The 19,597-nt window shown below is 40.3% G+C and overlaps 1 protein-coding gene across 5 annotated transcripts in view; it reads left to right on the top strand.

The window, feature by feature from the left end:
- CLK4 (CDC like kinase 4) overlaps positions 1 to 19,597 on the top strand; it is a 29,390-nt gene that overhangs the window by 3,123 nt on the left and 6,670 nt on the right. Inside the window, exons 1-9 of one of the 5 annotated variants that reach the window (XM_059175868.1) lie at positions 414 to 572; positions 4,972 to 5,132; positions 9,937 to 10,159; positions 11,291 to 11,381; positions 11,778 to 11,844; positions 16,702 to 16,818; positions 16,909 to 17,075; positions 17,503 to 17,597; positions 17,858 to 17,987. In XM_059175868.1, the coding sequence (XP_059031851.1) occupies positions 4,972 to 5,132; positions 9,937 to 10,159; positions 11,291 to 11,381; positions 11,778 to 11,844; positions 16,702 to 16,818; positions 16,909 to 17,075; positions 17,503 to 17,597; positions 17,858 to 17,987 (1,051 nt within the window). In that variant the 5' untranslated portion in view covers positions 414 to 572. Of the gene's footprint in view, positions 1 to 413; positions 573 to 621; positions 741 to 4,971; positions 5,133 to 5,935; positions 5,996 to 8,743; positions 8,802 to 9,936; positions 10,160 to 11,290; positions 11,382 to 11,777; positions 11,845 to 16,701; positions 16,819 to 16,908; positions 17,076 to 17,502; positions 17,598 to 17,857; positions 17,988 to 19,597 lie in introns of those variants that run through there. The other 4 variants (XM_059175869.1, XM_059175867.1, XM_059175870.1 and 1 more) reach the window with 4 other exon arrangements.

Genomic DNA, 19,597 nt, shown 5'->3' with positions numbered 1-19,597 from the left:
TGAACTGCCCCCAGCACCAGCTCCGGGCCTGGCACAGGGCAGGTTTGGGGGCTTGGCTGTTGGCTTGTTGGGACCGAGGGAGACCGAGGGACGTCAGCTCAAGGGCCATAGTGCGGTCCACTTGAGCAAGACAGCAGGACACGCGGCCACCGCGGATTCTGCCGAGGGATGCCGCACTCGGTCCCACCTCAAGGAGCAGACTCATCCCACCACGTTAGGGCAGAGACCCATCTAGACTCCACCGCAGTGAAAACAACCTCAAGGGTCCCCTCCACCACCCACACTCCCAGGCCTCCGGGCGGGGTCCACCCGGACCGCGCAGCCGCAGTGTGGAGGGCCGAACCCGGCCCTGCGCGTCACAGAAGCCCCGCCCCTTACGCGAAGCGGCGGGAGCGCGCGAGCCTCTGTCACGCAGGCGCGTTCGCGCGGCGTAGGTGGCGCTAGAGGCCGCCGGGGGTTTGTGAGGAAACGGCGCTGCCGCCATTTTGTGGGGTGTTTGTCGCAGCGGCTGGAGAGAGACGACGGCGGTTTGGAGGCGTTTCTCGGCCAGAAGGCCTTTTGCTTTTCCGGAGGTGAGGTTTTGGGTGGGTTGGGTGGGTTGGGTGGGCCTTTTCCGTTCTTTTAAGTCTCGAAGCGAGGTGTCGGAGAAACGACCCAGTTCGGGGCCTTGGCGATCGGGGTTTCTTCGGAGCACAGCCCCGCTGGTGGCGTTTGAAACCTAGAGCTGCTCAGGTGCCCTGGTAGGTTTAAAGTCTTGGGGCGGCGGGGCCGCGGTTCCGTCGCTGACTCGTCTCTGATGGCCCCGGCCGCTCGCACCGCGGCTCCAGAAGCCCTAGCTCGTGCCGCCGGCAAGAGCCAGGACCTACCGGGAAGACCCTTTGAGAGCCGCCCTTGAGGGCTTGTGCAGTCGGAGATCGAGTTCTCCTCAGAGTGCCGGGTCTCTGCCGGTTGGTAGCGTTCCGGGGGTTTTCCAGAGTCAGAGCCTCTAGCCTCAGCTGCGAGTGCGCCAGAGGCCCTGGCCAGGTGCCTGGGGCGGGGTGGGGACTGACTGCGCGTCGGGGGAACTGCAAGTCTGCGAGTCCCGGTGGTGGAGTTGAGCTTGTGCGCGTGAGAGGCCAACTGTGGAGGGGTCTGTGCCTCGTGCAGCGCTGTTGTTGCCCCCCACCCCCGCCGAAACGGAGCACAGCGTTGCTGCGCAGATCTGCATTTCCGAAACTGGGGCCCCAGGTTGTCCTTGATTACCTAAGCGCCACCCCCACCCTCCAGCCTAGTCTTGCTTTATAGCCGTCCTGGTGTGACTGTGCTCCGGGCACACACACCTCCCGACGTCTCGTTAGCGGTTAAGTGCAGTCCTTCCGGAGCCATCTAATCGGAACTTTCCCCCATTTCCATTTTTTAAAGCCCTGCACATGGGGGCTTAAAAGGTTAAAAGGCGGGGCGCTTGGGTGGCTCAGTGGGTTAAAGCCGCTGCCTTCGGCTCAGGTCATGATCCCAGGGTCCTGAGATCGAGCACCGCATCGGGCTCTCTGCTCAGCAGGGAACCTGCTTCCCCCTCTCTCTCTGCCTGCCTCTCTGCCTACTTGTGATCTATCTGTCAAATAAATAAATAAAATCTTAAAAAAAAAAAAAAAGGTTAAAAGGCTTAAAAGGTTAAAGCCTCTGCCTTTGGCTCAGGTCATGATCCCAGCGTCCTGGGATCGGTCCGCATCGGGTTCTCTGCTCAAGCAGGGAGCCTGCTTCCCCCTCTCTCTCTCTGCCTACTTGTGGTCTCTGTCTGTCAAATAAAATAAATAAAGCCATGTACACAGCATAAAATCGTGGGATATGAAAGGGCAGTGAGAGAATCCATTGCTAAGTGGATCCATTCAGTGGAAGGTGGTGATTCTCACGTGTAAGATTCTTTGTTAATTGAAGGTAGAGTAATAATTATCAATGGTGCGGCCCCCCCCCCCCCTCCGTTTTGTGTGGATGTGAAGGAACTTTATCTGTAACCTGTAGATCTGGAATTCTTCTCCTTGCCTCCTCAGACAGTATTTTTGAACATCAGTAAGGGAAAAACTTCATGACAGCTGGATTAAATTTAAAGCAGTGAACTTGACTAGAGAAATGAAAAAAAAAAAAAAAAAAAAACCTCTGGTCCTCCCAGGTGCTGGTTCTTATTTTAATGTTTGGGTATTGATAATTTTGGTGATTTGAGAATTCTGCATTGTTAGAGGTGAGGTGGTTTTGGCAGACGACAGAAGCGGGGGAAAACACCCCACAGAGCTAAAGCAGAGATGTTTTCAAAAACGGCAATCGTAATGGATAGTCATGGTAATAATCCTCCGTCATCCCATGTAATTTTGCTGGCTGTGATTTAAGAACACCTAACCAAGCTATTTTGAAGAATTACTAATGTGGTTAAAAGACAGTTGGGGTGATGAAGGGAAGATTTGGAAGAATTCCACTAGAAATACACATTATTTTAGATGGCTTTTCTGTTGGCCTTTGCCTCAAGTTAATTTGTAGTGTCATTCACTTCAGTTTCTCATTTTGAGGGTGACTCTATCACACTGGAATGCTCACTTAATCATACCCAGTGAGAATCCTAACACGTTTTAGAATTTTTGATTTACCTGACCAATGCCTTCCCTTTTTTTTTTTTTTTTTTTAAGCAAAAGGTATGATACAAATATTTTCTTAGGGAATACCTCCCAAGAGAATTGCAGCTGCCTCATTTCAAGTCTGTTTTAAATGCATTTGAAATCATTTAAATTTTTACTTGAATTTGTTTGCTTGTTACTGAGTCATTTGGGCAAGCTAAAGGCAGTAAACTAAGCTGAATTTGCTCCATTTTACCTTTTTTTGTTTGTTTGTTTCAGCTTTTTAACTGCAGAGCTCCCCCTTTGAGCAGTTTGGGTATCACTGTTAAAACTTAACTGGTTTGTAAAAGAATTAAGATGGGGAGCAGCAGATAGTGATTACACTGTTTTTTGTTTTTTAAAATTAATTTATTTTTTATTTATTTTCAGCATAACAGTTTTTTGTTTTTGTTTTGTTTTGTTTTTTAGTATTCATTATTTTTGCACCACACCCAGTGCTCCATGCAATCCGTGATTACACTGTTAGAACACAGATCCTGAGCCTGGAAGGAACACACGCATTTGAGGTTGTAGATGGAGGCAGGAAATTAGGGACTGCTCACTATCCTCATCTGATTTCACTGACCATATGCATCCTTTTCATTTTAAGACTAATTGCAAGATGATCTGGAAATAGAGAAAATGCATTTATAAATAAATCTTTGTTTTGCTATTCAGTTTCTGTGTTTGAATACTGTGTTCAACTCATGTCCTACCTTTTCCCCCAAAGCTTGGAGTCATTCTGAGATTAGAAAAAGGAACTCTAGTGCATTTTTTAAAAAAAGAAATTTCTGTACCTTTAAAATGTCATCCCCTATATTTAGCATTCCTAGTGTTTCTCTGATTTCAGTTGTCTGTATTACAGAATTTTGCCAAAGCCATATGAAACTTAGGATATTTCTCTTTAAAATAGTCCATAAGGGGTGCCTGGGTGGCTCAGTGGGTTAAAGCCTCTGCCTTCGGCTCAGGTCATGATCCCAGGGTCCTGGGATTGAGCCCCGCATCGAGCTCTCTGCTCAGCGGGAAGCCTGTTTCCTCCTCTCTCTCTGCCTACTTGTGATCTCTGTCTGTCAAATAAATAAATAAAATCTTTTAAAAAAATAAATAAAAATAAAAATAAAATAGTCCATACAAGTTAACGTTTTGTTTTAAAGAATTCATATTAATAACTTGATTAGGAGATCATTTACTATAAAAAGAAGGTAAGGAACACCTGGCTGGCTCTGTCAGTAGAGCATGTGACTTCTGATTTCTGAATTGTGAGTTCAAGCCTCACGTTGGGTATGAAGATTACTTAAAAATAGGGTCGCCTGCGTGGCTCAGTGGGTTAAGTAAGACTGCCTTCAGCTCAGGTCATGATCTCAGGGTCCTGAGATAGAGCCCCGCATGAGCCCCGCATCAGGCTCTCTGCTCCGCAGGGAGCCTACTTCCCCCTCCCTCTCTGCCTGCCTCTCTGCCTATTTGTGATCTCTCTCTCTGTCAAATAAATAACTAAAATCCTTAAAAAAAAAAAAAAAAACCTTAAAAATGTAATAAAAGTGAGTTAAAACTCCTCCAGTTTTTAATTTCTAACTGGATATGGTCTACTGGCGTTCTGAATCTGAATCGTGGCTCTTTCAACTATGTTTACAATAGCAGTTGGCAAAGGTTAGTTGGAGATAAACACCAAAGTGAGCATTTATTTAGAAAAATTGAAAGATGGGCGCCTGGGTGGCTCAGTTGGTTGGACGACTGCTTTCGGCTCAGGTTATGATCCTGGAGTCCCGGGATCGAGTCCCACATCGGGCTCCCGGCTCCATGGGGAGTCTGCTTCTCCCTCTGACCTTCTCCTCGCTCATGTTCTCTCTCACTGTCTCTCTCTCAAATAAATAAATAAAATCTTAAAAAAAAAATTGAAAGAAAATGTATTATTTATTTATTTTAAAGATTTTTACTTATTTGAGAGAGAGAGACAAAGTGAGAGAGCATGGAAGGGAAGGTCAGAGGGAGAAGCAGACTCCCCATGGAGCCGGGAGCCCGATGTGGGACTTGATCCCAGGACTCCGGGATCATGACCTGAGCCAAAGGCAGTTGCTTAACCAACTGAGTCACCCAGGCGCTCCAAGAAAATGTATTATTAAGGTCTCACAGTGTCTTGCATCATTTGGTACTAGATTTGTATATGCCATTTACAGTCATCTGACATACAATGGAAATGGTACCCCATGCCTTGGGAAATATCACCCACAAATACTTTAGAACCAGTATGAGCTCATGTGCTGAGTGTTTATATTTAAATACTGTCTGATATTTTATTTACTGAACATATCATCTATAGCCTCCATAGCTCACTTTTCCTTTCCATTAACAGATGCGGCATTCCAAAAGAACTCACTGCCCTGATTGGGATAGCAGAGAAAGCTGGGGACATGAAAGCTACAGTGGAAGTCACAAACGGAAGAGGAGGTCCCACAGTAGTACGCAAGAAAACAGACATTGTAAACCACATCACCAGTTTAAAGAATCTGATTGGTAAATTACTTTTGAATTAGTAGGATTTTAACACAAGTAGTTTTAATGTTTCTTATTAGCTTATATAGCTTTATTTTGTCAGATTTATAATTCATTAAGTCAACAAATACTCAGAAAATGTTTATTGAATTCCTGTTATAGGCTAGACACTGTACAGGTGCTGAGGCTACAGCTATGAATAAAACAGTTCATACTCTTACTTATTGATGTCTGTCTGGGACTGGTGGGAGACAGTTGAGTCCCAGGTGCCAGTAGTGTAGTCAGGGCGGTGAGCCATGAACAATTTAGTCATAGTGATGTTAGGATGCCCAGTGAGTGCCTTTAACTGGTATGTAGGAGGAGATATGTATTTTAGGGTGCTCATTTAGGGTTGCACAAATGAGAGATGATGAGGGGGTAGAGAGAGTTAATCCAGATGAGAAAACCAGCATGTGCTGCTTGGGAATGGTAGAGTGCATGGGGGGCTTAGTCACTTAAACTGTACTCTATAGGTTATATTTGTAGATAAGGCTAGTGAAGGTGTGTACGATTTTTAGAAACTTGGTTATTGTAAGAACCAGTAATTTAAGAAAGGGCCTCAGTGTAAGTTTTTCAATAGCATGTGTCCTGTTTACCCAGTATATGCTTACTGGGTAAAATTCAGAGGTGGTACATTTATATAGAATTAAAGAAATTTTAAAGTTCCTAAAGGATTAAAGAAAGGCTAGGTGAGTAGCATTTCTTTCAGTCTGTCTTCCATTAACTTCCCTTTCTCATTTGTTTTGTTGGTTGTATGTTTTCTCCTTGTTTTGTACAGATGTTCCATTGAGACTGTTTGCCAGATTGCTTTCTAAATTAGCCAGCTGGGGTTACTTTAAAAAACAGTATGTAATTTTTTTCCTTCTCCATGCTAAAACAGACTTGTTCAGTGGAACAATGAGCTTGTTGGTAGTCACTGTAGATTAATCTTTCTTCATCACATACTGTCATGTGGGGAAGAGGGAGGGTTTTCACCAGGATGACCGTGACCTGAGCTAATGAGTGCACTGCAGAAAAACGTCTGTACCCTTTTATTAACAAATAAAAATGCCCTGTGAAGCTTAACATCATAGTACTAATAATTGATAAGTTTGTTATTGTAAATGTAGGAAGGAGGATTTGAGTGATGAACAGTTTTCATGTTCACAGTTAACTGCGTAAACATGATACTACATCAGTCCAATTAACCAGTAAGCCAGGCTGCTTCTTTGATATCGGCACTAGAGGTGTCTCTTGGTAATTGCGCTCTATAATCTGGAATATTCTTTTTTTTTTTCTTAATTTTATTTACTTATTTGACAGAGCGGTCACAAGTAGGCAGAGAGGCAGGCAGAGGGGAGGGAAGCAGGTTCCCTGCTGAGCAGAGAGCCTGATGCAGGGCTCCATCCCAGGACCCCGAGATCATGACCTGAGCCTAAGACAGAGGCTTAACCCACTGAGCCACCCAGGCGCCCCAATAATCTGGAATATTCTAATAGTCTTTTTTGAAGATTAAGAAACTTTACAGTGGTATTTTTTATAAAATAATTGGAATTACTACAGGTCTCTAACTGCAGTAAACTGTAAAGAAGGTAACCTTGGCAGGTTGTTAGGCCCCCATTATTTCTATTTGTTCTTAAAAAAAAAAATTCATTCTTTACAAGTCCTTGCCTCTGATTATTTCCTGAAAATAGGTTCTAAGAAGGGACATTTCTAAATTAAAGGGTGTGAACTATTATAAAGCTCTCGCTATATATTCATGTATTTTTTTTTCTAGAAAGTTTGTACCAGATTCTACAACATGTTTCCATGCTCCTACCAGTCTTGGCATTTTGAAAGGCCAAGAATAGTGGTTTTAATTTGAATTTTTAAGGTTTTAGTGAGTTTGTCCAATACATGTTTTTTCTCTTTCAGAGTATTGCACTGATTAGAAGAGCTTTTACTATGAATCTTTTTTTTTTTTAAGTTTTTTTTTTTTCCATACATATTGCAAAGTGTCTTTTCTTTCTGATTTGTCTTTTGGCGGTAGCCTGTGAATTGGTCTCCGTTGGTACAGGCTTAATTAGTTCTGTACTATATCACTAAGACTCATGTGGCTATGAACAATGCCTTTGTATATTGTGGTAAAAGTTCTTAAGTGTCTTCTTATGTAACCTAGAGTGTCAAGTCTTAAACCAGTGATTCTCAAATTTGAGAATGAACAGATCGCCTCAGAGGTATGTTTTAAATGCATATTACCAGATGTAGATTTAGTCATTCTGACCTGGGGCCCAGAGATCTTCATTTTTAATGATTCATATTTAGATAATATTGAAGAAAGACTACCCTTTGAAAACACTATTTTAAACTCTTTAGCCTGGCATGCAAGATTCGCATGATCTGTTCCCTGCTTATTTATTTGCCTCTGTTTGTTCCCCTATATGGAATATTGGTCTTGCTCTAATTGTTTACATACTGTTTTCTGGGCGATACATAGACAACCCATCTCCCAGAACACTGTTGTGATCTGTTAATGTGAGATGGTACTAATGCCATTCTTCTCCCCTGGCATTTCTTCCATTTTCTACTTTATCCAGATCTTGACTTCCCTTTAAGATGCAACTCTGCTTTTTTTATGAAGTCTTCTCTCGCCATTTTAAGCATTTTAAGTCCCATTCCACACCCCACCCCCATGATCCTAAGCACTCATGCAGCCTTTCAGCATTACCTGCATTGTCGAGTTTTGTTTTTATGTTAGTAATCTCAAATTGTTCATTTGTTGGCAAGGATTTTGCCTTATATATATTTTTTTATCTTCCACAGGACCTGTGTGGAAATAAAAACGAATGCCCGTAGCCTCATTAGTCTTGGCTATTTTGAAGGACCACAGTGAAATATTCACTGGACGTTCAGTGAATATTTTTAGAATTTAAATCAATCTATTCATCTTGTCCACTCTGTCCATACATAGCCTTTATAATTCTGTAGACTTTACATGATCTCTAAAGCGTGGTTGTTACAGGTTGAAGAGGTCCCTCATCTTTCTAGTTTATCCTCATGGCTTTATTTCACCTCATGTTTGTCAGTCTGTAGTTTGTTTATGGATTACTGCAGCTCTAGTTTTATGTACTATTTCAGCTAAACATTATTAGTTTTTTTAAAGAGCATTAGTTTTTTCTGATAGGCTTTGGACTTATATGGAAGGGATGCCTTACAGAATTAAAAAGGATGCCCTTAATAGTGAGGTAATTTCTAGCCTGATGTATTGTAGATTTCTCGTTGACAGTTTGAGGCCAAGTGATCAGATCCCTGACCTAGACCCACATTTTTATTGTAATATTCGGAGTTGTTTCTCCAATGGTTAGAACTTAAGATTGAAACTGACAAAAGGGAGAAAAGGGGGTTCTGCATTTCCCTAGCCTGGATTTGATGCCAGCCCTGTTGAGTAGGAGTTTAGAGATGCTTTTCCTTTTATTTCTGCCTACACCAGCCCCCCTGGGAAAAAGAACAACAGCATATTCTGGGGAAAGAATGATGTTGGTGAGGGCAACTAGTCAACATCTGTCACTCCATTGCTTGTCAGGATTCTTTTAGCTGATTTGTCTGACTGGGCAGGTGTCCCCTCTCTCCCTCAGTGCTCCATGTGCATCCCTCTTGAAGCTTCGCACTCTGTTGAAGAGGACACCATCCCAGGTAGAGAGGGGGACGGGAAACTGGGCCAATTGAATCTATGTCCTTTTCTTTCCATCAGATCAAGGCTACTTAAGTGGGATCTGTTGACTTCCTGGGGTCTGTGACCTCTATGAAATTCCTTGCCGAGTTTTGTTTACACATTTGTGCATTTCTCAGGGGAGAGGGTCCATAGCTTTCATCAGATTTTTAAAGGGATCTGTAGATTCAGAAGTTAAGCACCATGGCACTAGATGATAAGGTTTCCCATGTAGAATTTTTGAGTATTTGCAAGCAGGAATGACAGGAAATGAGAAACGCAAAGGGAAATACGGGTGGTGCGGGTGGGTGTTTTGTAATCCTAGGCAAGCAATTACAAGATCCTTTTCTCATTTGTGGGGAATATATTTTAATGTCTTTGGCACATGAGGCAACCTTCAAAAGCTGTGTTGTCTGTTTCTCTAAAAGGAAAAACAGAAAGCTAGGAATACGGAGAGGAGAGGAGATGGGATGGGTGATATGTGTAGTAAAATTGGCCCATGTAATAGTTAGAATGTGCTCTACAACCATGGCAAATCCTTTTCTTTCTAGGGATCTTAATTCAGTGATCTGTGAAATGAAAGGACTGGAATACATGTAAGATTCCTGCTAGCTCTAGTACACCTTTCATAAAAGAATTCTGTGTGTGCCAGAGATAACTAAAATTCACTTAATATTAAAAGAGAAAGGAATCCTGTTTTTGCCTGCCTCTGATTGTATGTGGCTCTGTGAGGAAAGCGAGTGAGCTTAGTTACAGATGCATATATCATAAGACTGATAAATTGCAGAAGAGCAGTTTTGTGAAGTTTTCTGTTTTAACTGTCTCCAAAAGGTAAAGGGACACTTAGTAAATCCTGAACATAACATAATTGACTCAAGCTTTGTTCCTTGATGTGAGGTGTTTGATAGCAGTGTATCTGATGGAGAATGTGAACCCACTTGTTGGTTAAAGCAAAATTATGTCTTAAGTTTGTGAGATAAGTATAAACTAATCCATCAATTTGAGGTTTTTTTTCTTTTACTGAGTTAGCTGTTTAACCAGGAATTATTGAATGTTCTGTTTGAGCTACACTGCTGCAGAATGAAGAGAATGATTTGAAATCCTTTACTGTGTTCGCAGTCATTATTTAGAAGCGAGGTCCTTGAATGAGAGAGATTATCGGGACCGGAGATACGTTGATGAATACAGAAATGACTACTGCGAAGGCTATGTACCTAGACATTATCATAGAGACATTGAAAGCGGTTATCGAGTCCATTGCAGTAAATCTTCCGTCCGAAGCAGGAGAAGCAGTCCTAAAAGGAAGCGTAATAGACATTGTTCAAGTCATCAGTCACGTTCGGTATGATTGATTTTGTTTTTATTTGGGTGGATGTTTATTTGTGTGTAAAAAGCTCTTAAGAAGCCAGTAAGTTTGAAGAAGTTTATATATACATATAATATTATTTGGATATATTATAATTGTGTTTATATTATTTGAGTCCTTAAACATTCAGATTCTCATAGCTAATCTGTATTTATTAGGTAGCCTTCATTTGCCCACATTTACTCATTTTCTGTAGTCCAGATCATGAGTTCTTGATCTTAATATTAAATTTTTTTTTAGTTTTGTAATATAATTTTATGAAAAGATGAAGCACCCATCTTTTCTTTCATCTTAAGCTTTTTATTATTTATTTAATTTATTTATATTTTTTATTTCAAAAGAAGCCCTTTTCCTGAGAGTTGGAAACAAATATATAACATTGCACTGGCAGATACTTAACTGTTGTTACTCTCTAGGTAGGGAAGTCCCAGAGTACAGTGCGTCATTGTCCGTAGCTAGTTCCATTGAAATTCTGAAATGGGTGCTGAATGGAAAATGCATTAGCCAAAAGCATGCCTCTTTTTATACTCAGACATCTTCACCAGTTTAATCGTAAACTTTGAATAAATTGTTTTCTTCCCCAAGTTTTTTTCAGTAGAGGTTGCTTTGATTATTAGATTGAATGCTGAAATTAACTAGCTTTAATTTCCCCTTTTACTTTATGTATATTTTAAAATATTGCTAAATAAACATTCCAACTAATCTTGACATTTTAAAACCTTTTCCTGACAACCTAGACATCTTAGTTCACAGCATATGCTATTGTAGCACAAGAGATTAGTAGATCATGACATTGCATTCTTTAAATTTCAGACTTCAATTAAATCAGTATTTTAAAGAGACAATTGTGTTGTTTTTTTCTATTGCCACTTTAAGTATCTTATCTGAAAATCTGTTCCTTGCCATGTTTTTCTTCTGTAACATAAACTGTGCCCTGTGAATTTCTGGGGACTGAATTTGAAATTGCTCCTGCCAACTGTTCGTGGCCTGGTGCTTATCTGAATGCCTGAATATCTCCCCGCTGAATGAATTGCGTATTCTGCCCTGAATTCACTCTGATATATTGATTGGCTGGACGATCTTGGTGCTGCCCACTTGCCGTTCCAGAAGAGCCACCGAAGGAAAAGATCCAGGAGTATAGAGGATGATGAGGAGGGTCACCTGATCTGTCAAAGTGGAGACGTTCTAAGAGCAAGATGTATAGAATATTTTTCAACACTTTTTTAACTTTGCAGACAGAATAATCTTTTTAAGAATAGTTTGTCAGCGGGGGGCTAAAGAACTCTTCATTGCTTTTTTGTTTTGTTTTTTGTGGGTTTGTTTGTTGTTTTGTATTTCTTCTTTTCTGTAGAATTTAAAATATTTCTACTCTAAAGTTCCAAAATAATCAATGGAATTTGAGATTAGAGCAAGAAAGATAGCTCTATCTAATTGTTTTTGTAGCAGCTGAAAATAAAATAATTTGAGTGCTGGAACCTTAGTTATGCTTTGATAGAGATCATTTGAAAATATTCCACACTTAAGTATTCATTGTTTGAATAACTAGATAATTTGATCTCAGGTACTTACTCATCTTTCTCCTCCCTTACTTTAGATGAAATCGTGGACACTTTGGGTGAAGGGGCCTTTGGCAAAGTTGTAGAGTGTATTGATCATGGCATGTAAGTTGTTTTTTTCTTTTTTGCACATTCTGATATTTCTTGGGAAACATCCGTTATTTAGATGAAATGGTATTTTAAGTATTAGCCACGTGTTTTCCTGGGTGGTGTAAATACCCAAAATTTCTTGAACTGTGTCTGGGTTATTTACCAAGAATGTGGATTTTGGTCAAGAATGCTGACAAATGGCACCTAGCTGGCTCGTTTGGTGGAGTGTGCGACTCTTGATTCCCAGGTTGTGAGTTTGAGCTCCAGGGCAGGTGTAAAGATTACTTAAAAGTAAACAAAAACCTGACTAATTCTGTGGATGGTGTTTGTTGAAATTAAAGTGGGTCTTCAAGTAAAGGGGTTTCCTAGACCTTAGGCCTTGACCCTTACGTGAGATTTAGAGTGCTTTGCTTTAGTTTTGAATAGCAGAGACAATAAAGCTTTTCTAATCTCAGTGGGAAACATGTATTCCCCATCTGAAAATCACACAGTGGAAGAAATGGCCTAGCAAAAAGCAGTCTACCCTGGAGTGTCATTAAAGATTGGAAGGGAACATCTTCTGTTTAAAAGGTTTTGGAACCTTCTAGGGGCTCCTGGGTGGCTCTGTTGGTTAAGTGTCTGCCTTTGGCTCAGGTTCATGATCTCCAGGTCCTGGGATCGAGCCCCCATTAGGGAGGCTTAGTGGGGCATCTGCTTGTCCCTCTGCCCCTCCTCCTGCTCATGCTCATAAGCGAGTTTGTTCTCCCCCTCTCAAATAAATGATATCTTAAAAATAAAAGGTTTTGGAACCTTCCAGCTTTTGGGGGAGTGATTCGTAATTACAACTAGAAAAGTCTGCTATTAAGTACTAGATATTACTAGAAGAATTTCATTTTATCACAGTTGTGCTTTATATCATGCAGATTTTGTACATTGTTTCTTCAGACTTCATGAAATAAAAGCTTCTATGGCAAAAAAACAAAACAAAAACACAGGGCGCCTGTGTGGTTCAGTGGGTTATGCCTCTGCCTTTGGCTCATTATCTCAGGGTCCTGGGATTGAGCCCCACATCGGGCTCTGCTCAGCAGGGAGCCTGCTTCCTCCTCTCTCTCTGCCTTCTGCTTTGCCTACTTGTGATTTCTCTCTATCAAATAAATAAATAAAAATCTTAAACAAAACAAAAACAGAACAAAAACCTTTATTCCCAAATCTGCATATTAGAGTTAGGTGTTTTGTTTTTTTAAGATTTTATTTACTTGTTTGACGAGATATATAGAGAGAACACAAATAGAGCGGCATGAAGAGGGAGAAGTAGGCTTTCCGATGAGCAGGGAGCCCCATGTAGGACTTGATCCCATAATCCTGGGATCATGACCCAAGCTGAAGGCAGATACTTAACCGACTGAGCCACGCAGGCACCCCTTGAGTTAGCTTCTTAACTATGAAGAAATTCTGTTATTGAAAGTGCAGAATAAAGGCCAGATTCTTTAATATGAAACCCTTTGTGATTTGGCCCTCTGTGTCTTGTTTTAACGTTTTCCTCCAGATCTCTGTTCTGTAGTTTGCAAACTTTTTATAAGTGAACCTTTTTAAAACCAGTTCAACTGCACATCTCTAAAATGACATCTAAAATTTTTCATCATAAAGTAGTTTTGGGGGGCGCCTGGGTGGCTCAGTGGGTTAAGCCTCTGCCTTCAGCTCAGGTCATGATCTCAGGGTCCTGGGATCAAGCCCCACATAGGGCTCTCTGCTCAGCGGGGAGCCTGCTTCCTCCTCTCTGCCTGCTGCTCTGCCTATTTGTGATCTCTCTCTCTCTCTGTGAAATAAATAAAATCTTTTAAAAAAATAAATAAAAATAAAGTAGTTGGGAAGGAGGTGATTTTTACCTTATTTAAACATTAATATATTTTGAAACTTTTTTATTTAAATATATTTGAGGGAATCTAAATACTTTAGCAACTTGATATATCTAATGTTAGCCATGAATCAGTTCTTCTTGAATGCTTAAACATGTTTTATTCTTGAAGTTATTTTCATTCCATTTTCCATAAAGTATATTAAGTATCTTTTATTATCACCCTGTCTTTTCTGCAACAAAAATGTGAATGTAAAGGGAAATTTTGAAATACTTTCAGACCTCTAGAAAAGTTTCTCTAGAACAGAAAAAATCCTAAATATCCTTCGTCCAGATTTTCCATGGGTTAACGTTTTACATTTTCTTTCTCATTCTCTGTATATACACGTGTCATATTTTCAAATTTTGCTTAGATAATCTACAGATCTTACTCAGACTTCACCAGTGCCCTATCATTGTTCTTTAAAATTTCTTGAGGGGTGTCTGGGTGGCTCAGTGGGTTAAAGCCTCTGCCTTTGGCTCAGGTCATGATCCCAGAGTCCTGGGATCGAGCCTCGCATCGGGCTCCCTGCTCAGCAGGGAGCCTGCTTCCTTCTCTCTCTCTGTGTGCCTCTCTGCCTACTTGTGATCTCTGTCAAATAATAATAAATCTTTTTAAAAAATAAACTAAAATTTCTTGAGATTCCAAATTGTATTTGAGATACTCCAATTAATGGTATTCAATTGATTAAGTAGAAATCTTTGCAAATTTTGATACTTATTTGACCTAAATACAAAAGTTAATTGGAAATGTGTCTTGTATTGGGTTAGTTTGGGCTTAAAAAAAAGGAGTACATGGGGCGCCTGGGTGGCTCAGTGGTTGAGTGGCTGCCTTTGGCTGAGATCATGGGGATCAAGCCCTGCATTGGACTCCCTGCTGAGCGTGAAGCCTGCTTCTCCCTCTCCTGCTCCCCCTGCTAATGTTCCTCTCTCACTGTGTGTGTCTCTCTCATACCAGTAAATAAAATCTTTTAAAAAAGGAATACATGTAGTCATAAACATACTTCCAAGTGCTTAACTTAAGATGTTTCCTTTTTCGGGGCTCCTGGGTGCCTCAGTGGTTTAAAGCTTCATCTGACTTGAGCTCGGGTAATGATCCCAGGGTCCTGGGATTGAGCCCCACATTGGGTTCCCTGCTCAGCAGGGAGTGTCTGCACCCCCCACCTCTGCCTACTTGTGATCTTTTTTTCTCTCTCTCTCTACCAAATAATAAATAAATAAATAATAGCTTTTTAAAAAGGTGTTTCCTTTTTTAAAAGATGACATGTAATCTGTAAGTTGAAAGTATACAAGTGTTCATTGTAATTACTGAGGTAGTTTTAGCTAACAGCTTTATTAATTTTTCATTCCCAGAGCTAATAAGCACTGAGAAAACTTGGGTCATACATAGATGATACTAGAAGGAGTTTTGTCATAGAAGTCTCATAGCAACTCTTTGAAGTCTTGAGATACATGCAAAGTGTCATAGGGAGATTATCATGAAAATAAGTTTTTAATGATTTATCAGGGCACAGTTTCACTGGGGCTTTTTGAAAACAGTGAATTGGAAACCACCAGACTTAGAAAAAAGGTTTGCTGTCCAGCCACTAGAAAGCTCAAGGTTGGTTGGTTGGTGGTTGGTTTGTTCATTTTACAGTCTAGGGCACATATATTTTCTTTTTTTCTTTTAAGGTTAATTTGTTTGTTTTGAGGGAGACTGAGGGAAGGGACAGAGGGAAAGCGAGAATCTCAAGCAGATTCTGTGGTGTTGCTCACCTAGCAAGACTTGAGGCTGGATCTCATGACCCTGAGATCATGACCTGAGCCGAAATCCAGAGTTAGCTGCTGAATGGGCTGTGCCACCTAGGCGCCCCCTACGGCACATATCTTAATATACTAATGGGGGGATATGAAGTTTTTTTTTTTCTTGTGTAAAGTGGAAGGACCAGAGTTTTAAGAAAAAGAAAAAAAAAAAGGCTTGAGTGCTATTTCATCTTCAGGAAGATCAAATTTAGAAAAGAAGACAAAAGGAATTTGAAGAAACCTGTTTCCTCAAGAAACGGCTTGATACGTTTTATTTATTTATTTATTTATTTATTAAAAAGATTTTATTTATGTATTTGACAGACAGAGATCGCAAGTGGGCAGAGAGAGGGAGGAGGAAGCAGGCTTCCCACCAAGCAGAGAGCCCCATGCGGGGCTCGATCCCAAGACCCTGAGATCATGACCCGAGCCGAAGGCAGAGGCTTTAACCCACTGAGCCACCCAGGCGCCCCACTTGATACGTTTTAGAAAGTATTACAGATACCCTGATCTAAAGCTTGTGCCCCACACTAGCTGTTTCTCTTCACTTGAGTCTGTGAATTTAGTAAATATTTTTCTGGCTTCATGACTTACTGATGGTCTGTCCTTTGTTTGAACGTGTTCACTTTTCCTCCCAAATCTTAAAGACTGTGAGCTATTTTTCAGGGCTCAGTCACGTGTCAGCTTCTTCTCTGAATAAGTTTGAGCCTCCCTTAGCCCCCTAATTGTTAGGCTTGCCCATCTCTTTGCTGTGTAGTAGCTCCTAGGAAGCACTTCTGACCTTGTAAGTTGTTCATGTGTCTGTTTTTTCCATTTGACTGAGGAGCATAGGGACAAGCCTTGTCTTTGTCACTAACAACCTGTGCGCCTTCTGGCATAGGTTGGGTCTGAGCATACGCTTTTAGCAGTAGCATGTTCTATTTGAGGTTTTATTTTTATCTTTTTTTTTTTTTTAACTTTTGTGTGAAGTCTAGGTAAATATAAAATTCTGAAAACATTAAAATTTTTGAGTATTAAGGAATTAATTGCTTTATAGAAATTGTGTTTTGTCAGGTTGTTTTGAAAGGATGTTATGTGGAATTGGATATAAGATGTCCTGAAAGACTTTTAGAACACTAACAGAGTAATTGATACTCAGTAAGACTATGCTTTAGAGGACACATGTCTTCATCCTGCTCCTATACATAAATGGTTTTCATCTTAATTTTGTTTTTAAGGGATGGCATGCATGTAGCAGTGAAAATTGTAAAAAATGTAGGTCGATACCGTGAAGCAGCTCGTTCAGAAATCCAAGTATTGGAGCATTTAAATAGTACTGATCCCAATAGTGTCTTGTAAGTATAAACTTAAACTGTGATCTGTCCTGTTGCCTAAAATAACCAGAATTCTGTGAACTGACTTGTTTTTATTTTGATCTGTTTTAGCCGATGTGTCCAGATGCTAGAATGGTTTGATCATCATGGTCATGTTTGTATTGTGTTTGAACTACTGGGGCTTAGTACCTATGATTTCATTAAAGAAAATAGCTTTCTACCATTTCAAATTGACCACATCAGGCAGATGGCATATCAGATCTGCCAGTCTATAAATTGTAAGTATACTTGATAAATTTTAAACACCAGAAAATTAAGTTTTCACTGTATAAGCAACATGTCAAAATATTGTTACTAAAAATACACATTATAGGGCGCCTGGGTGGTTCAGTGGGTTAAAGCCGCTGCCTTCGGCTCAGGTCATGGTCTCAGGATCCTGGGATCGAGTCCCGCATCGGGCTCTCTGCTTAGCAGGGAGCCTGCTTCTCTCTCTCTCTCTGCCTGCCTCTCCATCTACTTGTGATCTCTCTCTGTCAAATAAATAAATAAAATCTTTTAAAAAAAATAAAAAATTAAAAAATTTAAAAAAAATAAAAATACACATAGGTAAAGATGAAATTCCTATATCACTATTAATCTTAAGTGTCCCCCAATACAGATGAAATACATAAGTGAAACTAAAAATGTCTTTTTGTTCTCTTGTAGTTTTGCATCATAATAAGTTAACCCATACAGATCTGAAGCCTGAAAATATTTTATTTGTGAAGTCTGACTATGTAGTCAAATATAATTCTAAAATGGTAAGTTACAGTTTTATTTTAATTTTGGTGGTGGTTTTTAAACTTAATTTGTTTTGGTGATCTTGGATGAGGAATTTTATTTTCACTTCTGAGGCTGGTTATATCTTGATATTTAACCAAAAAAGGATAATCTTTCTTTACCTTTCTCATGGAGTTATGTTGAAAATCAAAAAGATAATTCATGTGCATGTCTTTTGAAGTGCTGTAAAGTATTTCGTGTCTTTAATGATCTTCATGTTGACTCAACTGTATTTTTCTAGAAACGTGATGAACGCACATTGAAAAATACGGATATCAAAGTTGTTGACTTTGGAAGTGCAACGTATGATGATGAACATCATAGTACTTTGGTATCTACACGGCATTACAGAGCTCCAGAGGTCATTCTGGGTCAGTGGACACCACCCTTCCTGATACTATAATTAAGAGATTTTTTTTTTCCTCCACATCTTTTGTTAGGGGACAGATAGAGGGATGGGTGTGATTTTCTTAGTGTACAGAAAATAGATTATGTGTCCTAAGAAAAACTGTCTGGACATGACTACAAATACTTTTTTTGAATGGGAAAAATGTGATACCATCTGTAAAGACATTCCAGGTGGTTGGTTTTTGTTGTTGTTTTTAATTTTTACTTTTTTAATTATGTTTGTGTGCATGCTCGCTCCATGCCCAGCATGGAGCCCAGAGCAGGTCTTGAACTCACATCCCTGAGATCAAGCAAGACCTGAGCTGAAATCAAGAATTGGACGCTTAACTGAGCCACCCAGGTGCCCAAGTGATTTTTTTTTTTTTTTTTTTAAGATTTATTTATTTATTTATTTATTTGACAGACAGAGATCACAAGTAGGCAAAAAGGCAGGCAGAGAGAGAGGGAGAAGCAGGCTTCCCGCTCAGCAGAGGGCCCGATGCAGGGCTCGATGCCAGGACCTTGAGATCATGACCTGAGCCAAAGGTAGAGGCTTTAACCCACTGGGCCACCCAGGTGCCGCCCAAGTGATTATTTTTTAAGCAAGTTAACCACACAAGATCATAAAAGGGCATGTTCTAGTGACAAGGTATGTCACGGCAGTGTGAAGTAAAGGGGGTACCAATTTTCATGGTACAATAGCATGGTGCTGTAGAAATGCTAAAGGTCTGGTTTGCAGACATGTAGGTAAAGGGCAGGTGGAGGTCAAGAAGAAGAGGGTCCCATCTAAGAGGAGCAGTTTGATAATCCTTGATTTGAGAAAGATTAAAGAAGAAAATTACTTTAAGGTACCAAGTTTTGAAAGAAGAGGGACTTCAGTAAGGGAGTGCATATCTTGCACCGCGAAATGTCAGAGACCAGCTCTTGTTAATAGAGTGGAGAAGTGTCAGAGAGGAGGTTGGGGGTTCAGATGGGATCCCCCATCTGAAGTTCAGATCAGGTGCTCTTGAGACATGTTTACATGGAATAGGCTTGTTAGCAAAAAGGTCCAACTGAGGTTGGATAGAACATTTTTGCAGAGTCCGTTTGTTCTTTTTACCTTTTTTTTGTGCAACAGGAGTTGGTAGTTCAGAATAAGAGTAGGAATATAAACTAACTCCACTTGGAGTAGAGGATTGCTAAAGACATAAGGAAATTGAGAATATTATGCAGTGCTGGCCAGTAGAACTTTCCATGTTTCTGTATTTGCAGTATCCAGTTTGGTAACTGTTCACCACATGTGGACTACTGCATACTTGGAGTGTAGGTGGTGTGACTGAGACACTGTATTTTAAATTTTATATTAGTTTAAATGTTAGCTGTAAATAGCCTCATGTTAGCTGGTGGCTTCCGTGTTGGACAGCACAGGTCTTGAACTGGTCTTTGAAATGGATGATAATAGGATTTCTGCTTAGATGGTCTGCAGGCATCTATTATGTTGCAGTAGTTTAGAAAGTGTATTCATGGTTGAGGACTAAAGGCTTCAGTGAGGGCAAAAGAAGTATGGGAAGAGTCTATGGACAGAGAGCTATTTTCAGATCTTGAAAGGATACGA

This window comes from Mustela lutreola, chromosome 5 (assembly GCF_030435805.1).
Source record: "Mustela lutreola isolate mMusLut2 chromosome 5, mMusLut2.pri, whole genome shotgun sequence".
Classification (NCBI taxonomy): domain Eukaryota; kingdom Metazoa; phylum Chordata; class Mammalia; order Carnivora; family Mustelidae; genus Mustela; species Mustela lutreola.
This window is presented reverse-complemented; position numbering and strand designations above follow the sequence as displayed.